The sequence below is a fragment of the Acinonyx jubatus genome, chromosome A1 (assembly GCF_027475565.1).
Source record: "Acinonyx jubatus isolate Ajub_Pintada_27869175 chromosome A1, VMU_Ajub_asm_v1.0, whole genome shotgun sequence".
Lineage (NCBI taxonomy): Eukaryota > Metazoa > Chordata > Mammalia > Carnivora > Felidae > Acinonyx > Acinonyx jubatus.
Genome location: NC_069380.1, coordinates 110,891,580 through 110,909,966, shown reverse-complemented (window position 1 = coordinate 110,909,966; position 18,387 = coordinate 110,891,580). Strand labels below are relative to the sequence as shown.

Below are 18,387 nucleotides of genomic sequence, written 5' to 3'. Positions count from 1 at the left end.
ACCTGGCAGGTAAATCCTCTGAGCAATGCCTTTGAGCCTGTCCTTTTACATCTGCCTAAGACACTGATTCAGAAACGAATTAGAAACTCACCCACCCCAAACCAAATCACTGCCTCCTTCCTCTGTGCTCCTTTCTTTCTCTGGGTGCTAGAGACCCACTCACAGAAGACATGGTAGAAATAAAAAATACCAACACTGCAAACACGTCCCTTTCTGTAAGAAAGGGAACCGAACCATCTTTCCCTTTCCGTCTCTATGTCAGGTTTTGCAGAAGAAGACAAAAAATTTCAGGAATAAGAAGACAAAGTGTTTATTCCTGGTCGTTTGGTCTAGGACTCCCCTGACCAAGGTTTCTCTTGCCTTCCAACTCCCTGTCTGTCACGCCTCCTTCACCAGCAGCCTCAGAGATCTTCCTAAGAGGCAAAACCTACTCACCAGACCCTCGTGCTTAAAGGGTTCAGGGGGTCCTCTTCACCTAGGTGATGAAGCCCAAGGCCCTGCACAGTATGGACCTTGTTCACATACCCAGCCCTCTGCTCTCCCCGACCAGATCCCTGCCTTACCCCACAGTGTCCTCTTGACTAGCTGCCCTTGACCTCCCCCTTCCTGGAGCAGTACCTTAAACTGTTGCCTCCACCTGAACTCTCCTCCTTGATGCCTGACTTTTCAGTTTGCGTCTTCCTCTCCTCTGCTAGGGCCTGAATGCCAACTTTGCCCCACAAGAGGGTTCATAAGTGTGCCTATCCTTCCCCTCCCAGCCCTACCCATGGCAGACCCGAGGGGGCTCCATGTCTGTGTGTCTGAGACCACCATTTGATGGAGGCTGGCCCCAAACCATGGTGCAGCCCTTGATGCTGAATGTAGGGTGGCCATTTAAAGTACAGAAAAGCTTGGGCACCTGGGTGGCTCAGCTGGTTAAGCATCTGACTCTTGATTTCAGCTCAGGTCATAATCTCACGGTTTCATGAGTTGGAGCCCCACGTCTGTCTGTCTCTCTCTCTCTCTCTCTCTCTCTCTCTCTCTCTCTCTCCCCCTGCCCCTCCCCCACTCACACTGTCTCTGTTTCTCTCAAATAAATAGAGAAACATAAAATAAAATGCAGGAATCTCAGTTAACTTTGAATTTCAGATAAAGAGTATACTTTTAGTATAAGTGTGTCTCCAAATATTGCATGGGCATCATGCGAAATCTGGCAACCCTAACTGGATGGGAACTCTGGGACACCCTTGAGGGACAGGAGCTGAAGATCAGATGTCAGCAGCACAGGGCAAGGAAAGCAGTGGGGAGGCCTGAGCAAAAAATGGAGCGTGTTCCCCTGGTCCCTCCTCCCAGGGGGCAGCATATGGCTGTCCTGAGCAGAATTCTATAGCCAGACTGCTTCCAGGTGAAGATCAGCTCTGCCACCTGCCACCTATCTTATCTCTGTGTCTCCGTGCCATTTAACAGATGGGGGGTACCTACCCTAATGTGGTTATGATGATTCGATAAATTAGTATTTCTATAGCACTCACAATAATCCTTGACCCAGAGTTAAGTGCTATAAAAGCATTTCACAAATATAAAGCAAGAGGAATTAGCAAGCAAACCTACAGACAAGGGAGTGAGCCTAGGAGATTTAATAATAATAGTAAAATTAAGAGCGGACATGTGTGGAGCATTTGCTATGTGACAAGACGTTGTGCTGTATCCTTGTCCTGTATCAGCTCATTTAATCCCCACCACAGTCCTATTATTTTTACTATCCTCTTTTTTTTTCTAACCTTTTAATGTGTATTTATTTTTAGGAGAGAGAATGAGCATGAGCAGGGGAGGGCAGAGAGAGAAGAGAGATACAGCACTCAAAGTAGGATCCAGGCTCTGGGATGTCCACACAGAAGCCCGACACGGGGCTCAAACTCACAAACCATGAGATCATGACCTGAGCCAAAGTCGGACCCTTAACTGACTGAGCCCTCCAGGTGCCCCGCTACCCTCTTTTTACAGGTAAGGAAGCAAAGGCACAGGGAGGCACACTGTGGTAGACTAGGATTCTAAACCAAGAAGTCTGACTCTAATTCACCAGACTGCGGTAAACCGTGATCTACAGTAATTTGTTTATCACTCATTCACTCATTCATTCATTCAGCACCTGCTGTGGGGCAGGCCCTGGATTCCTGCTAGGACAAGAAGGTCCTCTAAAGCGCATGGACGGATGGGAAAACCTTGAATGAACCTTTGTAGGTGTGTGGAGTGGTGCCAAAGAGAAATGGGTCTATAGACCATGAAGGCCGACAGCAGTAACCTCTCCCAGATCGGGACAGGGTAAGGGAGGGGCAGGTGTGCATGGTCTGGGAAGGCTTCCCTGTGAAATGACATCTTTGCAGGTTAAGAAGGCAAAGCAGCGATCAACCTGCCCAACGGCCGGGGCAGAAGCCTTCAGATGGAACAGATAGACAGCAAAGGAGCTTGAGTTGCAGTTTTTAAGAAACTGAGGAAGAGAGGGTGTGGCTGGAGGGACGGGGGACTCGGCTACAGTGCAACCGGTGAGAGGCAGCTCCCAGGACCCATGTCAGGAGACAGGGCTCCCTTCCCAGAGGCCTGGGGGAGAGGCCAGCACCCTGCTGTGAACATGAAGCAGGAATGGTTAGAGAAGGAGGACACAAAGCAGGACTAGGCCGGGTGAGGCCTGCGGGGACAGGCCAGCGAGCTGTGCTGCGAAAAGTATGGACAGCTGTGAAGACGGGGCATGAGCCCTCATCACGGGCCTCACCCACACCACCAAGAACGGTAGGTACGTGCTGCTTGTGCAGTGCCGGCCGCAGGGCAGGAGAGCCTACTGTCCCACAAAGTGGAGCTAAGACTTCCCTAGGCCGCACCGCCTCATCTGAATGCTCTTGAGTCCCTTTCATACTAAGAACATTCAAACAAACTGGAAAGCAAGTAGGGAACCCTTTACAAGATGCCCAAAGTCCCACCACTCAAAGAGGGCGATGTTTGTATCTCTTACTTTGCCATGCTTTACATAGCGGTTGCTGCCTTAAATATTTGCAATCATGGTGTTTACACGACCTTGTGTTGTCTCTCCTTACTGCATAAGCATTTACTCTGCGAAATTCCACAGATTCTATAATCAGGAGTCTTTACACCAGTATAATATTTCATTCAGAGCTTTCACTGTTTACTTAACCAACGTCCCATTGTTGGGCCTTTAGGTTAACTCCTTACTTGCACGTAGCCTTTCTCCCTTATCAGCTGTTTAAACAGAACTGAAGTGGGTTAATGGGGAAAAAGTAGTTTATTTCAAACACTCTGGATACATACCATAAATATAATTTCTCAAAATCTTGTACCAATTTGTAGTCCCACCAGGGATGCTGAGTTCTGCTCCCTCCCTTTATCCAATTGCTTTGGATATTACTATTTAAAATAAATATTCATGGGGTGCCTGGGTGGCTCAATCAGTTGAGCATCCAACTTCAACTCAGGTCATGATCTCACATCGTGAGTTCAAGCCCTATGTCAAGCTCTATGCTGACAGCTCAGAGCCTGGACCCTGCTTCAGATGCTGTCTCTCTCTCTCTCTCTCTCTGCCCCTCCACTGCTCATACTCCCTCCCTCTCTCTCTCTCTCTCTCTCTCTCTCTCTCTCTCTTTCTCAAAAATAAAACATTTTAAAAATTTAAATATTCATTATCTGGTAGGACCCAAACCAAAATGCCATGATACTGCAGCATTAATGTGGTTTTCCTTGATTGCTAATGAAGATGCACATTCTTTCATGAGTTGGTTAATAATTGCTTTTCTTTCTTTTTCCCCTGAATTGCCCTTTGATGTCTGTCCTTTGCTCATTTATTTATTAGGGCCTCCTTTGAAAATATCTTTGTTTGTGTTCTTGATATAGTGAAGATGTTTGTCTCCAGTGAGGTGGTGCTGAATAAATAAATGGCAGGGTGAATGCTGATGGTTCGTCTGTCATATTTGCTGCAAGCATCTTGTAGCATGTTTGGGGGAACACACAACACTCTCAGTTACCCACTGGAGTCAGGGCCCCTCTGCTCCACAAGGCTGCCTGAAGCCTAATTCAACACTGCCTGGCTACCCCCTGAACCATTTCCTGTAGGCTTAATTGCTCAGTTGCCCTAACCATTCCAAGTATAAAGAATAAAACCAAGAGTTGTCCTCAGGAAACCTCAGCCTGCATCCCCCTCTCCCTCAGAATGAGGCTCTGGGGAGGGGGGGTCACTGTGCAGAACTGTGCTAAAGGAGAGCCAGCAAAGAGGAGGCAACTGGCTGCCCAGGGTCCCACAGGGTGGGGGCGACACTCAGAGAAAGGCACACTATCTCACCACAGGAAGTGTTGTCTCTCCGCTCCCTGGACAGGAAACCAGCCTTGACCACTTAGGATCTACCTGCTCAGCAGATCTATGAGGTGGTGCCCTGACACCTGTGGGGTTTCCTGGAATCCCACACTCCTGCTCAGTCACCTCCTCCTCCCTCCGGCAAACACTTTTCTGAAGCAAATGCACTGGGAAGAACTGGCTTTCCTCAGAACGTGGCCTTGCTAATGGCCACCCTTACCCACTCCCTTCGCAAACACACAAACACACAAACACACACACACACACACTCTTCCCCCCCACCCCCTGACCCCGACCTTGTAGTCTACACAGCCTAGATTTACTGAGGATGAGCAAGAAAGACAGAGACTCTACCTTCATGGAACCAGCAGACCAGAAGATGACCCACAACACACTCCCAAATGAACTGAACATAGTACAGTGTGAGGTTGCTGCACATACAATGTAAAAAGTAAAATATACCAGTGGCGTAGAGAGTGACTGTGAGAGTGCTGGTGTGACTGACTCTGAAGAGTGACTATTCCGGCTGAGACTTCTGTACAGAGGAGCCACCTGCCAACACGTGGGGAACAGTAGTTTGGGCAGAGGGGTCAGCAAGCACAAGATCCCAAGATGGGGCCAGGCTCGGCATGTCTGACAGAGAAGACAAGGCACTGTGGTAGAGCATGGCCAAGGGGAGAATGGCGGATGGTCACGAGGGGACGGGGCACTGGCAGGGACTGGCTTGGACTCTGGGTGAAATCAGGAGCCAGTAGGGCATTAAGCAGGGGTTTACCTACAGGAGATCACTGTGTGAGGAGCACAGACTACAAGGGGGCAGGAATGGTCCCCTGCCATTGCCACCTGGTTAACTCCTCCTTATCCTTCAGACTGCAGCCCGGTGGACATTTCCTCTGGGAAGCCATCCCCACCTCCCCGCCTGGTCAGATCCCCTGGTGAGGCCCATAGCATCAGCTTCCCTTCATCACATCTAGCTCTGCAGCAATTTCAGGTGCATTTCTGGTTGTCTGATTAACGTCCATCTTCCCCACTACACTCTGAACCCCTTGGGGACAGGCGCATCCCTCCTCTGTTCACCTTATCCCCAGCACCTTGCACAGAGCCTGGAACACAGTGGGTGCTCAATCACTGTGAACAGAATAAATATGGAAATCCCTAGGGTCAGCCAATTTTCCACTCCCTCAAGGAATGGTTTCCTGCTTCTATTTCCTCCCACCTCTGTGTCCCCCACACGTTGCATGTACCCCTTCCACAGAAGCCAGCCTGACCATAAATAGCTGCAGGCACCTACACACACACACACACACACACACACACACACACACACACACACACACCAGGCTATGCCCCAAAGGGCAGAATGTGTGTGTGGTCCTTCATCACACCCCAGGGATCACCCTGGAATTAGGGCCACTGTGCACAGAACTGCCTCACCCTTATTCACCTCACCCTGCCTCCTCCACCTGCTCAAAGACCCCCACATGAGTTTGGGAGAGTCTGCACCCAAAAGGCAAGTCAAAGGTCAAGACCCCCCTCTCTCTCCCAGTTGAGCAGCATCATCCACAGACAGGCTGGCAGCAGGAGGCCCCCATCCTCTCCTCTACCCATGGCCCCCCGAAGAACTCACACAAACAGGAGTGAGCTGTGCTTGCAAAAACACATGGCTGTATTTTGCAAACAAAAGATGAGCGTACGTAGTCTACGGAGTATAACTGGGGGCAAAACAATGGGTGGTCTGACCTCTAGTCTGGCCCTGGAAGTTGGGAAACTGGTCCGTATGTTTAGGGCCAACTAGTTTTTCCTACAAAAGCTTGGTGCCCATGATCCCTGAGGCTGTCAGATCCCACTTACCTAATCAGCATTGTTAATTTAAAAATCTATGTCACATGCTCTGAGAAACCTTGGCAGGTAAGAAATTCCTTGTGAAAAATAAAATGGATTATATTTTTTGAAGCGAAATTTGTATTAAAAGCCTTAGATGAGCATGCCCCAATGGCCCGGTGATTCTGAGACACGATCAATTTTTAAAGTGCTGCCCCAGGGGCGCCTGGGTGGCGCAGTCAGTTGAGCGTCCGACTTCAGCCAGGTCACGATCTCGCGGTCCGTGAGTTCGAGCCCCGCGTCAGGCTCTGGGCTGATGGCTCGGAGCCTGGAGCCTGTTTCCGATTCTGTGTCTCCCTCTCTCTCTGCCCCTCCCCCGTTCATGCTCTGTCTCTCTCTGTCCCAAAAAAAATAAATAAACGTTGAAAAAAATAAATAAATAAAAATAAAGTGCTGCCCCAAAATTGAGCTACAAGAGTATATGTCACATGCCACTGAGAGAACATGGTTGAAGACAATCTAAACATTTAGCAAAGAATAATTACTTAAAGTAATTACAGTACATCTGTACAGTGGACCGGGCTGCACCCAAAATAATGACAACAATCCATAGCACTTACTGAGCACTTACTCTGTTATAGGGACCACATGAAAAGCTTTTCATGCACCATCTCATTTAATTCTCCTTCTGCCATAGGTCCCATTATCATCACAACCTCACAGGTTAGAAAATCAGCATTGAAAAGAGTGAAGTCATTTGCCCCAGGTCACAGAGCTGGTAGTAGGACTCACACCCAGGCAGTCTGACATGGAGACACTGAGCTCTCAGCCACAATGCTAGGTGACCATATATGATGCCATTAAAGAGAGACTGTAGAAGCAAAACCCGTCATATGGGAGAATGTTGACGATACAGAGACAGGTAAAACAAGTGGGTTTTCAAACAGGACACACACACTGATCACACCTGTGCACATGCATGCAAGCAAACACAAAAGTGCTGGGAAAGATAACACTGTTAGCATTTTGGTGTAGACCTCTGAGTGGGTGCAAGTGTGTTCTTTTATGTTTTCCTCTGCTTGTGTTTTCTGATTTTTCTGTAACATTTTGGTTTTGTACCAAAATTTTTTTTGAAAGACTAAACATTTTGAAAAGTAATGCTATTGCCCCAAATCACTCCCTTGGTCTCATCTTCTAGATAAACCCACATGTCCAGCGGTTTGCCTTGCTTCAAGTACAAATCCAACTGCATGCACAGGACTCAGGACATGGCCTGAAGCCAGCTCATAAGCTCTGCTGGCCCTTCATGGCTCAGCATCCCCTCCAGGTAGCCAAGGAGCTCAAACTGGGAAGAGACGGTACACATTTTCCACTCTGTCCCCAGCAGCCTGCCCTCCCCATCCTCCCAGGACCCCCTTTGGGTACTTGCACCCCCAGGGAGTTGCTGGGCTGACAGCACAGAGCTGTGTGAGCTGGAAGAACCTGGCAGTTTCTGCCCTGGCTTCAGCTCTGGCCTGGGAGCCAAGCCCAGGGACCCTTGGAGCCTGAGATACTCCATCCCCTGTTGCTGGGTCTAAGAAGGAAGCACTTCCCCAAGTGCCTGAGGGAGGCAGGGTAGCCCAGAGCCTGGAGCCCCAATTCTCCAGCCCCTCCTGACCTAGCCACCTAGCTCTGTGATCTTAGACCAGTTATTTTTTCTCTCTAAAGCTGTTCCCATGCCTGTCAAAAAAAGAATGAAAATACCAACTTGGAAAATGATTTATAAGAATCAAAATAACATAGGTTAAAATACATACTATAATGATATCGATAGGTAAGATTTCCTGGGCACCAACTATGGGTCGGGCATTCTCTCGGACACTTTACACGTCTGATCTTCCACACCTCTCACAGCCACCCTGTGACATGCACTGTGACACTCCTGCTTTACAGAAGGCACAATGAAGGCTCAGAGTAGTGCGGTCACTTGCACTGGTAAGTGATGCAGCAGGAATCTCTGTTGCCCTGCTTTGGCCCACAACACTACGCCACAGAGCCTGGCATATGTCTGGAACATGAACTTTGTCCAAATGGTTACCACTGCCATGTGTCCCTGCTGGGCAGAGCCTTTAGAGAATGGTACGACAGCAAGGAACCCCTGGCTGGTTCTCAGCACTCCGCAGGCAGCTCACACAGCCATGTACCAACTTTAGGAAGTCTTCCTCTCAGAGTGACCAAAAATCCCTCGGGCGCATCCTTTGAGCCAGCCGCAGTGACCACAGGCAATGACTTTGCTCCTGTACAACCTATGGCAACCTCCCTCCAGACCTGGCCTTGTGCTCTGGCCACCAAGGCTGCTGGCCCAACAGGGACAACTCACGCCCTAGGAGTCAGGCCTGCTGGCACTCACACCTGGCACCTGTTCCAAAACTCTTTCAGTTCTCAGAAGATCTGGGCCGCGGGCCTGGGTCTCTCAGCAGCTCAGGACAGCATGCTTGTCTGGCCAGAGGGAACCATGCGATTCAGAAAAGCAGCGCCCTTAAGCAGCCTCTAAAGTGTCCGGAACAGCCGGTACCGCCGGGGCACTGGCGGTGTGCGCGGGCTGGAGTCTGGGTGTGCAAGTGTGTATAGAAGCAAGAGGGCAGCGGGTATGAATGGGTGTGTGCGCGCGTGGCTCCCAGTGTGCGCCGCGGAGATCGCGGTCCCGGGGCGGGGAAGGTCTCCTCCCCCCACCTCGTTGAGAAATCTCAGTGAGTCACCGAGTGGTTCTGCATATTAATGAGCTCGCTGCCGCGAGGGCAGGAGCGGATTTAAAAGAGGCCTGGGCGGGCGGAGGGAGGCTGCGGAGACAGCGCGGAGCCGAGAGCGGAACGCAGCGGGCACCAGGCACCCACCGACGGGCGCAGCGGGAGCGAGCGGAGCAGAGCCGGAGGCGCGCTCCGAGCAGAGAGCTGAGCCGGCCGGCCGGGCGCCCTCCCCAGTCCCTGCTCCCGCGCCGCGCCCCTCCGGCCAGCATGAGGCTCCTGTCCGCCGCGCTACTCCTGCTGCTCCTGGCGCTGTGCGCCGCACGCGTGGACGGTGAGTGCCCGGGAGGTCTCTTGTCGCCGTCCCGTCCCGTCCTGGGGCACCTGGGCGCCAACTGCTGGGCTTCCAGGGACCCCCGAGGTCCTGGGTGGGCACCTAGGGCGGTGGGGGGGCAGGAGACCGCACACGCAGCTGAATGATACCCGTCGCTCTCTCTCCCAGGGTCCAAATGTAAATGCTCCCGAAAGGGGCCCAAGATTCGATACAGCGACGTGAAGAAGCTGGAAATGAAGCCAAAGTACCCGCACTGCGAGGAGAAGATGGTTATGTGAGTTCTGGCTCCTCACCGTGAGCGTGTGTGCGGACTGCTCTTAACCCGGTGCTGCGGCACAGCATGGGGCTGGGTCGGTGGGGCTAACAGACATTCCTCTGTGCCTTTGGCAAGGCCTTGGAGGAGGCTTTGTAATTGCCCAGCAAGTCCCTAGGACGCTGGCCTGACAGTCTGAAAGAGTTTGGAAAGAGGGACAACTGCCCTGTTCTCTGGAAACAGCCTCTGGGTGTTCACCCTTGCTAAGATTCAAATGGGTAGCCTAGGTGCTTGCACTGCCCACCATTCTGGGGTGATCAAGGGTTAAATGGCTCTGGTCGTGCCAACTTTAGAGCATCGGGATTGAAAGCGCTCCAAACTCACCCAGAACTATTGAACTTGCACCCAAACTGGGACGCATGTTGCCTTCCTGTTGCTGGAGAGAGAATTAAAACAAATGCTGTCTTTAAGTCCTCAGACCCAACCCTCCTTTCAGAGCCTTTTCCCTACCAGGGGACCACAGCCAGCTTTTTTGGCTGCTAGCGATTTCATGTTGAGACTGATCCTTGATCCTTCACCACCGGCTGGACTCTTGTGGGTCCCTGAGCCTGAGCAGTGCTGGGCAAAGTGATCTGCTGGGGTTAACGTGCCATGCGGCTGGAGCCCTGCTTGGTGGGGATGCAAAGAATATTTTTAAAACTGGGACAGAGTGAGAGAACACGGAGTTTCCTTGCTCCTCTGCCTTCCCAATTAACCACTTGAGTCCAGCACCACTGTTTCCCCATCAGTATGCACTTGGCCAGGAAGGAAGCCCTTGGCAAAGCAGCTACCGTGGTCTGCCACGGACCATTGGCCCCTCTTCCCCTCCCCCAGAAACAGGACACACTTTATTCTCAGTCTGGGCAAGTGCCTTCTATCCGCTGGCCCCGATGGTCCCAAGGCCTCCGCACAGTGTATGCAAAGGCAGCCCACCTCCCCCCACACACTGCCACCTGGGGGCTGCACAGTCAGGCTGAAGTTAGGGGAATTTGCAAAGCCACCAGGCTTAAGCCGAACCCCACTGCCTTTCTACCTAGGCACATAAATCAACCCCTGTCCCTTGCCTAGTAGACGCAAGTCCAGAAGAACTGCCGGAAAATCTTTTTTTGGTGGGGGCTAGTGTTCCCACAAGCTAAAGGAGGAGCTACAAGTCCTTCATGGTTTCCAGCTTGGGGGTTGAAGATGACAGGGACGTAGCAAATTAAGTTTGCACTCCTCTAAGTACTGAGAACCACCCCACACCCCATGGCCAGGTGCCAAGACCTTGCAGAGAAAGAGAAGCAGGGTATGGGGTGCAGACACTTCTCTAAAGGACCCTCAATAAACAGGTTTACTCTTTCTCCCGACTAAATTTTTTCAGAATAGAGAGGAAACTGACAGCAGGCAGGTGCGAGAAGGCTTTACGCAACCTTGTGAAAACTGGCAGGGGCCTCGGGAGGTCCAAACACAGTCACCAGTCTCCTTCCTAAACCTTCACCCACACCCAGCCCCGCCCACAGCACTGAAGGGCTGAACATCCTCTCCTGTCTCAAGCTCCTAAGAGTCTCTAGATCAGATGCAGGGCCAGCACTTTTTGCCAAAGCAGGTTTTCAGCCACAAACGCTGAACAAAAGCAAGTTTTCCAGTTCACCCTGAGTCACCCAGAAATCTCTGATGAGGCTGGGGGTGGGGTGGGGAGGCCAGTGTGCTTTGCAAGTGGGAGTAGACTCCAGATATTATAAAGGGCCATTTGTGCCCTATGAACTCTTGCCCAAACCCTCAGCACCCCAGAACCACTGAGGAGAGGGGACACAGGACCCAGAATTTCTGAGCAACTGCTGGGAATATAAATCGTCATGTCTTCACCCCACAACCAATTTTCATAGTCCCAGTGTTGTGACAAGCACTCAAGGACTGTGGTGGGAGGGCTGAGTGTCTTCCCTGCTGCCCCGACCTTCAGAATTGGGAATCCCCAGCCTGCACAGTGACCTAACTGAGGAGGGCATCTTCATCAGGCTTGCCCACATCCCTTCACTTCAAGTGCAAAAGCAGCACTGTAGGCAGAGAGAGCAGTGGGTTAAATTCCCGCAGAGTGACCGAGTACTATGGAGAGGAGAGCAGGCAGACTGCACTGGGAAGCCTGGCCCCATGCTTGAAGACCTAGCAGGAGGGACAGGACCCGGGGAGCAACTGGTCTCAGGGGGCCAGTGAAGGCAGAGCCCAGTCCACAGCATTTAGCAGAAGAGCCACCCCTGCTCTAGGAAGCTTAGGCTGCAATGGGGGACCTTGGAAACTCTGAGCACAGAGAAGGGAAGAGAACAAGTTGCCCAGAAATATTCTGCCCCCATTCTGGTGGCAAGATTCGGTTTTTCTCTCCCTGTCAACAGGGAGACTCAGTTTCTGGTGGCCCTGCTCCCATCTAGAACTTGGCCCATGTGCCCTGACACTTTACCTTTGGGAACCTGCAGGGCCCTAACTGCCCTCTCTCCCTCCCTTCTTTCTCTTCCCAATCCAGCCTCCAACTGCCCCTCTTTGCCCCCTCAGCTCATTCCCCAGCCCACCATCATCTGTTCGTGCCATGACCACTCAGGGAGTGGCACCTCTCACCTTCCACTTTTCCACATCCCCTAGGTGGTCCTTTGTTCTGGAACACCATCCTTCCTCCCCTACCCAGAAGCTTCCTCCTAAAATCCTGCCACCCTGGCCCAGCCCAGGGTGAGAGGGGCATGGCAGTCCTGGGCAGCAGTCCTGCTTTCCCCGTCCAGGCTGGAGCTCACACACTAAGGCTTCTCTTTCTCCTTGGCCATCTCATCTTCCAAGACAATTACTAATGACAGGAATTCTCCACATTGCGTCTACCAGGTGCTAGGCACTCTGCATACATTATACCCTTTCATTACCCGATAACCCTAAGAGGTAGGTCCTATTATTAAACCCATTTTACAGATGGGCAAACTGGTTAAGAGAAATTACCCAAGGTCCTACAGAAAGAGCTGGGATTCACACCCAGGCCCTACACTCTGTACAGTGCCACCTGCTTTTCTGCCGCACGGCTAGGGCCTCCACTCGGTTTGGCACATGGGCTGACAGAGGCCTGAGGGGAGGAGGCCTTATTTTCTTGCTGGGGGCTGAGACAAGTGGGACTTCAGGCTCAGGAATCAAAATGGGCTGCAAGGCCAGCAAGACTTAACTTCAGGATCCGTCATGTCCCAGCCCCGGGACAGACTTCAGAGGATCAAGGGGCGCTGGGGTTCGAAGGGTCAGACAGAGACCACCCATGTGCAGGGCATGTCTGAGCCCTGCCGCGAGCAAGTTCCTTGTACCCAAGGAAAGGGGTCTCGGCGTGTGCACCTTGCTGATATTAGCTCTCTCCACCTCTCCAATCCTAGGTTTAGAGGAGCTGGAAGAGTCCCCAGAGCTTTGTTCTCCAAGGGAGGCATGAGCCCTGTAGGCAACAGCCTTGTGGGGGAGGGGATACTATCCCAGACCCTAAGAACTCCAGGGAGAAGTGAGAGCCAATCACTCCATACAGGGTTAAACTGTATGTGAAATCGGAGATTAAGGGGACACCCAGAACCTTCCAAAGAGGCAGCCAGGCAGTGAGCACCAGGGCGCGCTCCCCTGACAGGAGGGAGGCGGCCACATTTCCAGGGCCCTCCCTGACTGGGACAGACCAGGGCGGCCCACAGGCCACACTGAGGGGCTGCCATTCAGCCTCCTCAATCCTGCACCCCACGCTGCTCTGTTTCAGCATCACCACCAAGAGCGTGTCCAGGTACCGGGGTCAGGAGCACTGCCTGCACCCCAAGCTGCAGAGCACCAAGCGGTTCATCAAGTGGTACAACGCCTGGAACGAGAAACGCAGGTATGCATGCCCCCACCTCCTCACACCTAGCTTCCCACCAGCTCCAGGTCTCAGACCCCGGCTAGCTCCTCTAGCGTCGTCGAAGGGGTGAACACCCACCACAGTAGCCACGGCGAGCAGAGAGCCAAGCCTGTTCACATAACCCCATGGGGTGAGGAACTCGCACTTCACAAAGCAGGCCCTTGCTCCCTTGGACAACTGTAAGCATCGAAAAGTTATCCTTTCGTGAACTAAAGTTTGCACCATGCTAACGTGTTAAGCTGTAGTCTCAATTCCTCTTCTTTTTAAAGCAACCTAAGTTCTCTGACCCTCAGTTTCCCTCTGTCAAGTGAACGGGCAAGAGGCTGGCATGGCTCTCTGGGACTCTTGTGTGGTGAAACATGACCACTTAAGTAACTGTGTTTATTAACTGTAACACGGGGTACCCCCCACCACACAATGAGGACAATACCTTACCAACAAACACTTCCTTCCCTCAAGGGGCCCCCGTGTCCCCTACTGCCCAGAAAGCTGACAGACTCCCTCCCAAGCAGGTGCAGGGAGGGACCTTGGACTTGACCCTTTAAAATCAGAACCACTGTTAATCTCAGGGGGCAGCAGTGGCCAGATGACCAGAGCTGTGAACCAGACCCCTGTCCTCTCTGGGTTCTGTTTCCACAATCAGAAGGCCACTCTCCATCTCTGATCTCCTGTGGTCCCATGTCTGGCCAAGTTCCCTGTTTCCCCATACCACATAAAAGTGAGCGTGTCCCAGGGCACACCTACTCCTCCCACACTCAGAGCCTGTCTACACCTGTACCTATATAGCGTGCGTATATATGTGCACACTCACACAGAGGGGACTTCCTCGGGAGCTGGGCCCAACACCCCATTCTGCAGAGAGGGAAACCAGGGCGAAGTGGAAATGGGGACTTCCCTAGGAGCACACGGCAGAAAGCCAGGCCTCCCAAGGTCACCTTCTCCCTGCCTGGAGCGGCTGCCCGAGCCACCCCTCCCATTGCTCCCCCCTCCCCAGCCCTTCCACTCGAGGTTCAGCCCATGACCGGCTCCCCCACAGCCCACACTCAGGCCCAACCCCACTATCTGAGCCCTTTGCACTGCCTCTGAAACCGCCTCGTCTGCAACTGCTTGAAATAGAAACTGATGAGAGCAAGAGGTTATTTTCTGTGGATCTGATGGGAATGAAGCCCTCTTTCCGGTCAGGGCAGGCAGCTCACGTGGCAAAGCAGGACCCGTCCTGTCCACTGCCACTCTCCAGGCCCTGCGTCATCCAAGTGGAATGGGGCTAAATGCAGGGCCAGTCTGTGAAGGGGGCTGAGACCGTCTGCACAGGACTGAGGGCAGACACTCGGGCGATGCACACACTTTGTCCCTCAGCCCTCCACCTGGGCCATGGCTCTGACGACGGGGAGGCAGTCATGGGACAATGCAGCCCTGCTCTTTTTAGATCTGCAAATTCCAGTGAGGAGAGCCACTCGGTGACCAAGCCTACCGTGGCTTCATTACAAAATGAATTCATCCTCTTTCTAGGGAGGCCGAGGCATCCTGGGAGAGGAAGGGGACGATCTCTTGCCCTCCCCACCTCCCCTCCCCCTGTAAAAGGCTGGAAATGTCTCCACGAATGTAGAATGGAGAGAAAGAAACTACCATGAAGTCCCCTTTGCAGAGACAGTAAGAGAATGCTAAATGTAGGGTGCAGGAAGGAGATGCCCGCAGGCCGGCCCAGGCTAGTCCTGGGGGCTGCTGGCAGGCCCAGCAGCTGCTGGTCTGTGGAGCCAGCCTAGCAGCTCCGCATCTGAGAGCCCAGAGCTCCTGGCTGCCACGGGAAGCAGCAGCATTGGGCAGAGTACAGTCAGGTGGTCTTACTCCGAAACAAGGAATGAGGCAGAGGAATGGGTGGGCTGTCTGAGTACGAAGCATGGCCCTGAAACAGCCATGGGGCAGAACAGACGGGATTTAAGATCTGAAATAGAGACAGTCTGGGAGGTGAGGGGAGGGGGGGAGGTCGTGCAGGTCCTACAACCACTAAAAGGAAGTGACCTGGAACCACAGGCCTCTGGGACAGGCCCCAGCCCCACTAACCACCCTTCAGTCTTTAGGCAGCAGCTTCTAGAACTAGCATTTTTCCGGAAGACATGCATTCTCTGGGCAAAACACAAGGGAAGATACAAGCCTGAGTTGAAGGATGGGATGCCCTGTCCTCCCCTGCCCCATCCCTGCTCATGCTGGACACAGACCTCATTCCCACCGTGGACATTCAGTGTTTGTTGGGCAAATCTTAAGTCCCTTGTGCCTCAGTTTCCTCATATACAGAGAGGGCTTGCTCCATAGGGCTTTGAGGATCGCAGAGGTTGAGAATGCACAAAGCCAGATTCGGGTAAGATTTTGAGGTCCATGCGATGACCTCCTCTGAGGTGTCCCCCCCCTCCTCCTACTTCTCCCAAGCTCCTGCCTTCCCGGGAGGGGCACTCCCGAAGGCAAGGATGAAGCAGCTTAGCCCCCGCCCTGTGTCATGTCCTGAGCCACTTAACGTGGGTGTTTTCTCTTCCCAGGGTCTACGAAGAGTAGGGTGAAAAATCCCTCATAGGAAAACTTCACACCAGCTGGGAGACGAGCAAAGGACTCTGCAGATAAAAAACAAACCTTCTCTTTCTCACAGGCATAAGACACAAATTATATATTGTTACAAAGCACTTTTTACCAAGGGTCAGTTTTTACATTTTATAGCTGTGTGCGAAAGGCTTCCAGATGTGAGACCCTCTCTCTTGTGCTCCAGACTTCATCACACACTGCTTTTTACCGAAAGGGGGGAAACTCATGCCTTTCCTTTGTTTAAAAAAAAAAAAAAAAAATGCTTTCTTGTATTTGTCCAGACATCACTACATCTGAGCTTTATAAGCGCCTGGGAGGAACACAGAGCTTGGTTGAAACATTTCATAGCAGCGTTGCTCCGTTGCTAATGCGGGACGCTTCCGCTCAGAGGTCCTGGCGCCTCCACACAGCTGCCACGGGCTCTCCTGGGCTCACGGTTGGTCACAGCCTTGGGGGGACGCCACAGTGGACCCTGTCACCGGGCAAGCAGAAGCCAATCTCTCTGCATCTGTTGTGTGAGGGACTCAAGTTTGTCTGCTCCAGAAATGTGCTTCACCCCCCCCCACCCCCCACCCCCCACCCCGGCTAACTTTTACGTATTCTAGGAAACATTTCCAAGATTCTGGGATGGCAAAGCATGGGGCCCTTAAGGAAGGGGTTGGGTCTTCTCTCCTTCTTGTGAAAGGTTCACTGCTTCAGTATTTACTGCTTTGGAAGCACGCGAAGTTCCCAACACTGTTAGCGAAACCTTACAACAACACTTAAAAAGAGACCAATCCACGCACAGTACACGGCTACAGACACACTATTGATGATGGAGAACCTTCAAAGCATGTTTCTTTCCCTCCTGGTGGCAGAACACGCGGTACGGAAGCATTCTACCTGTAACGCCCCGTGTAATTCTTCAACGTTAAACAGCACAGTCCTCTCTTGAAAGCTACGGCGACCCCACGCCCTTTCCTTTGTACGTAGACTCTTAAGAACGCCCCCTCCGCACACTGCCCCCTTGGTATATGCCTCGTTGTACTGCTGTGTCATATGCTATGCACGTGTCAGAAACCATTAGCATTGCATGCAGGTTTCATATTCTTTCTAAGACAAAAAGAAAAGTAATAAAATATATTTGAAACGTACCCAAATTCTAGACTACTGACTTTTTTTCTATCCAGTGAGGCCAGGATGACAACCACATGTTTACCACGTTGTGAATAAACTGGGACAAGTGCACTGAGAAGGAAGGAAAACTGGCGTTTCCCAAATACCTGTCAGTAGTGTCACCTTTGCGGGATGCCGTCACAGTCCTAAAACCAGAAAGCTAGGTCTTAAAGTCTCAGGATGGGTTCATCAGATTAACCAGGTCCATACATATGGAATTAAAGGGTCACAGTAGGGTCTCCATTTAGGGAAGATGGCAGATGGGGGGCCAGTCAAGATCCCTGTGGTCCAGGCCCCCATGATTCCACTGGGGTGCAGTGAGAGTTGGAAAGTGCCCAGCTCGAGGCTGTGGGGCTCTGGAGCTAGGCTGTCTGGAAGGCACATCCAGAGAGATGCTGAAGCTCTCTTTCTGCTTCTGCAAGCCGGGGGTGCCGAGCGCATACCTACTCAGGATACCAGGGCATGGTGAGTGCATGGTAAACGTCAGCACCCTTAATATTCACAAGATCTGGCCTGTCCGTACTTTGCACAAACCACCCACAACCCCACAGCCCACTGTATCCAAGGTGGTGGACAGGCCTCCCTGTGCCCACCTGTGTCCCCCACATTCCACAGGACTACCTAAAGGGACAGCCACCCTGTCCACACTTCTTGTTCACTACACAAGGAACCAGCAGCCAGGCACTCAGGTGCACTTCACCTCTGAGGACAGTTTCCTGACATGCACAGCTGGTTCTGCCAGCACTGAGGGGGACACACAGCAAGCACCCTGCCCTGGCGTGTCCTCAGCAGAGTGCGACTATCGACCCTTTCCAGCACGGCCTCACCTCCTGACAACGCCAAGTTATACCAACTGTATTCCTGAGGAAACTGAGGACCAGAGAGGTGAAGAAATGTGCCCACGGTCACTCATCACACTGCTCCAATAGCTGAGCCTGACAGCGTTTCTGCTGAGGAGAGTAGGAGAGAGTGGGTGAGTGCCACTATACCAGGGCTTAGTCCCACCTTTCCCTGTGTTACAGAGAGAGAAGGAAGACTGGACAGGGACACCAGACACCGACAGACAGAACAGAGGAGGAGAGTCCCAGTAAGAGGGTGCATACCAGGGCCGGGGAGAGCAGAGGCCAGGCCTCTCTCCCTGGGAGCCCTGAACCCTGCTTGGCCCCAGATCAGCACGCCGTGGGGCCTCACGAGGCGGGCCCAGTGTAAGAAGTCAGCTGCAAGAGCCCCTCCACCAGCCTGGCAACGCAAAGGCACAACAGCATGGGGCCACAGGGCATGGGGTTCTCT

At 52.4% G+C, this 18,387-nt stretch overlaps 1 protein-coding gene across 1 annotated transcript; it reads left to right on the top strand.

The window, feature by feature from the left end:
- Positions 1–8,950: 8,950 nt before the first annotated feature.
- CXCL14 (C-X-C motif chemokine ligand 14) lies at positions 8,951–17,075 on the top strand. Its single transcript, XM_015087636.3, has 4 exons — positions 8,951–9,214; positions 9,383–9,488; positions 13,237–13,350; positions 15,903–17,075. Exons 1-4 carry the CDS (start codon positions 9,151–9,153, stop codon positions 15,916–15,918), a joined length of 300 nt encoding a protein of 99 aa, XP_014943122.3. The 5' UTR covers positions 8,951–9,150; the 3' UTR covers positions 15,919–17,075.
- The last annotated feature ends 1,312 nt before the right edge of the window (positions 17,076–18,387 follow it).

What these genes read in the sequence shown, in the direction of transcription:
- CXCL14 (XM_015087636.3), top strand. Translation starts at nt 9,151, where the DNA reads ATGAGGCTCCTGTCCGCCGCGCTACTCCTGCTGCTCCTGGCGCTGTGC. An exon ending in GTGCGCCGCACGCGTGGACG is followed by an intron (nt 9,215 to 9,382) that starts GTGAGTGCCCGG and finishes TCTCTCTCCCAG; the next exon opens with GGTCCAAATGTAAATGCTCC. An exon ending in TGCGAGGAGAAGATGGTTAT is followed by an intron (nt 9,489 to 13,236) that starts GTGAGTTCTGGC and finishes GCTCTGTTTCAG; the next exon opens with CATCACCACCAAGAGCGTGT.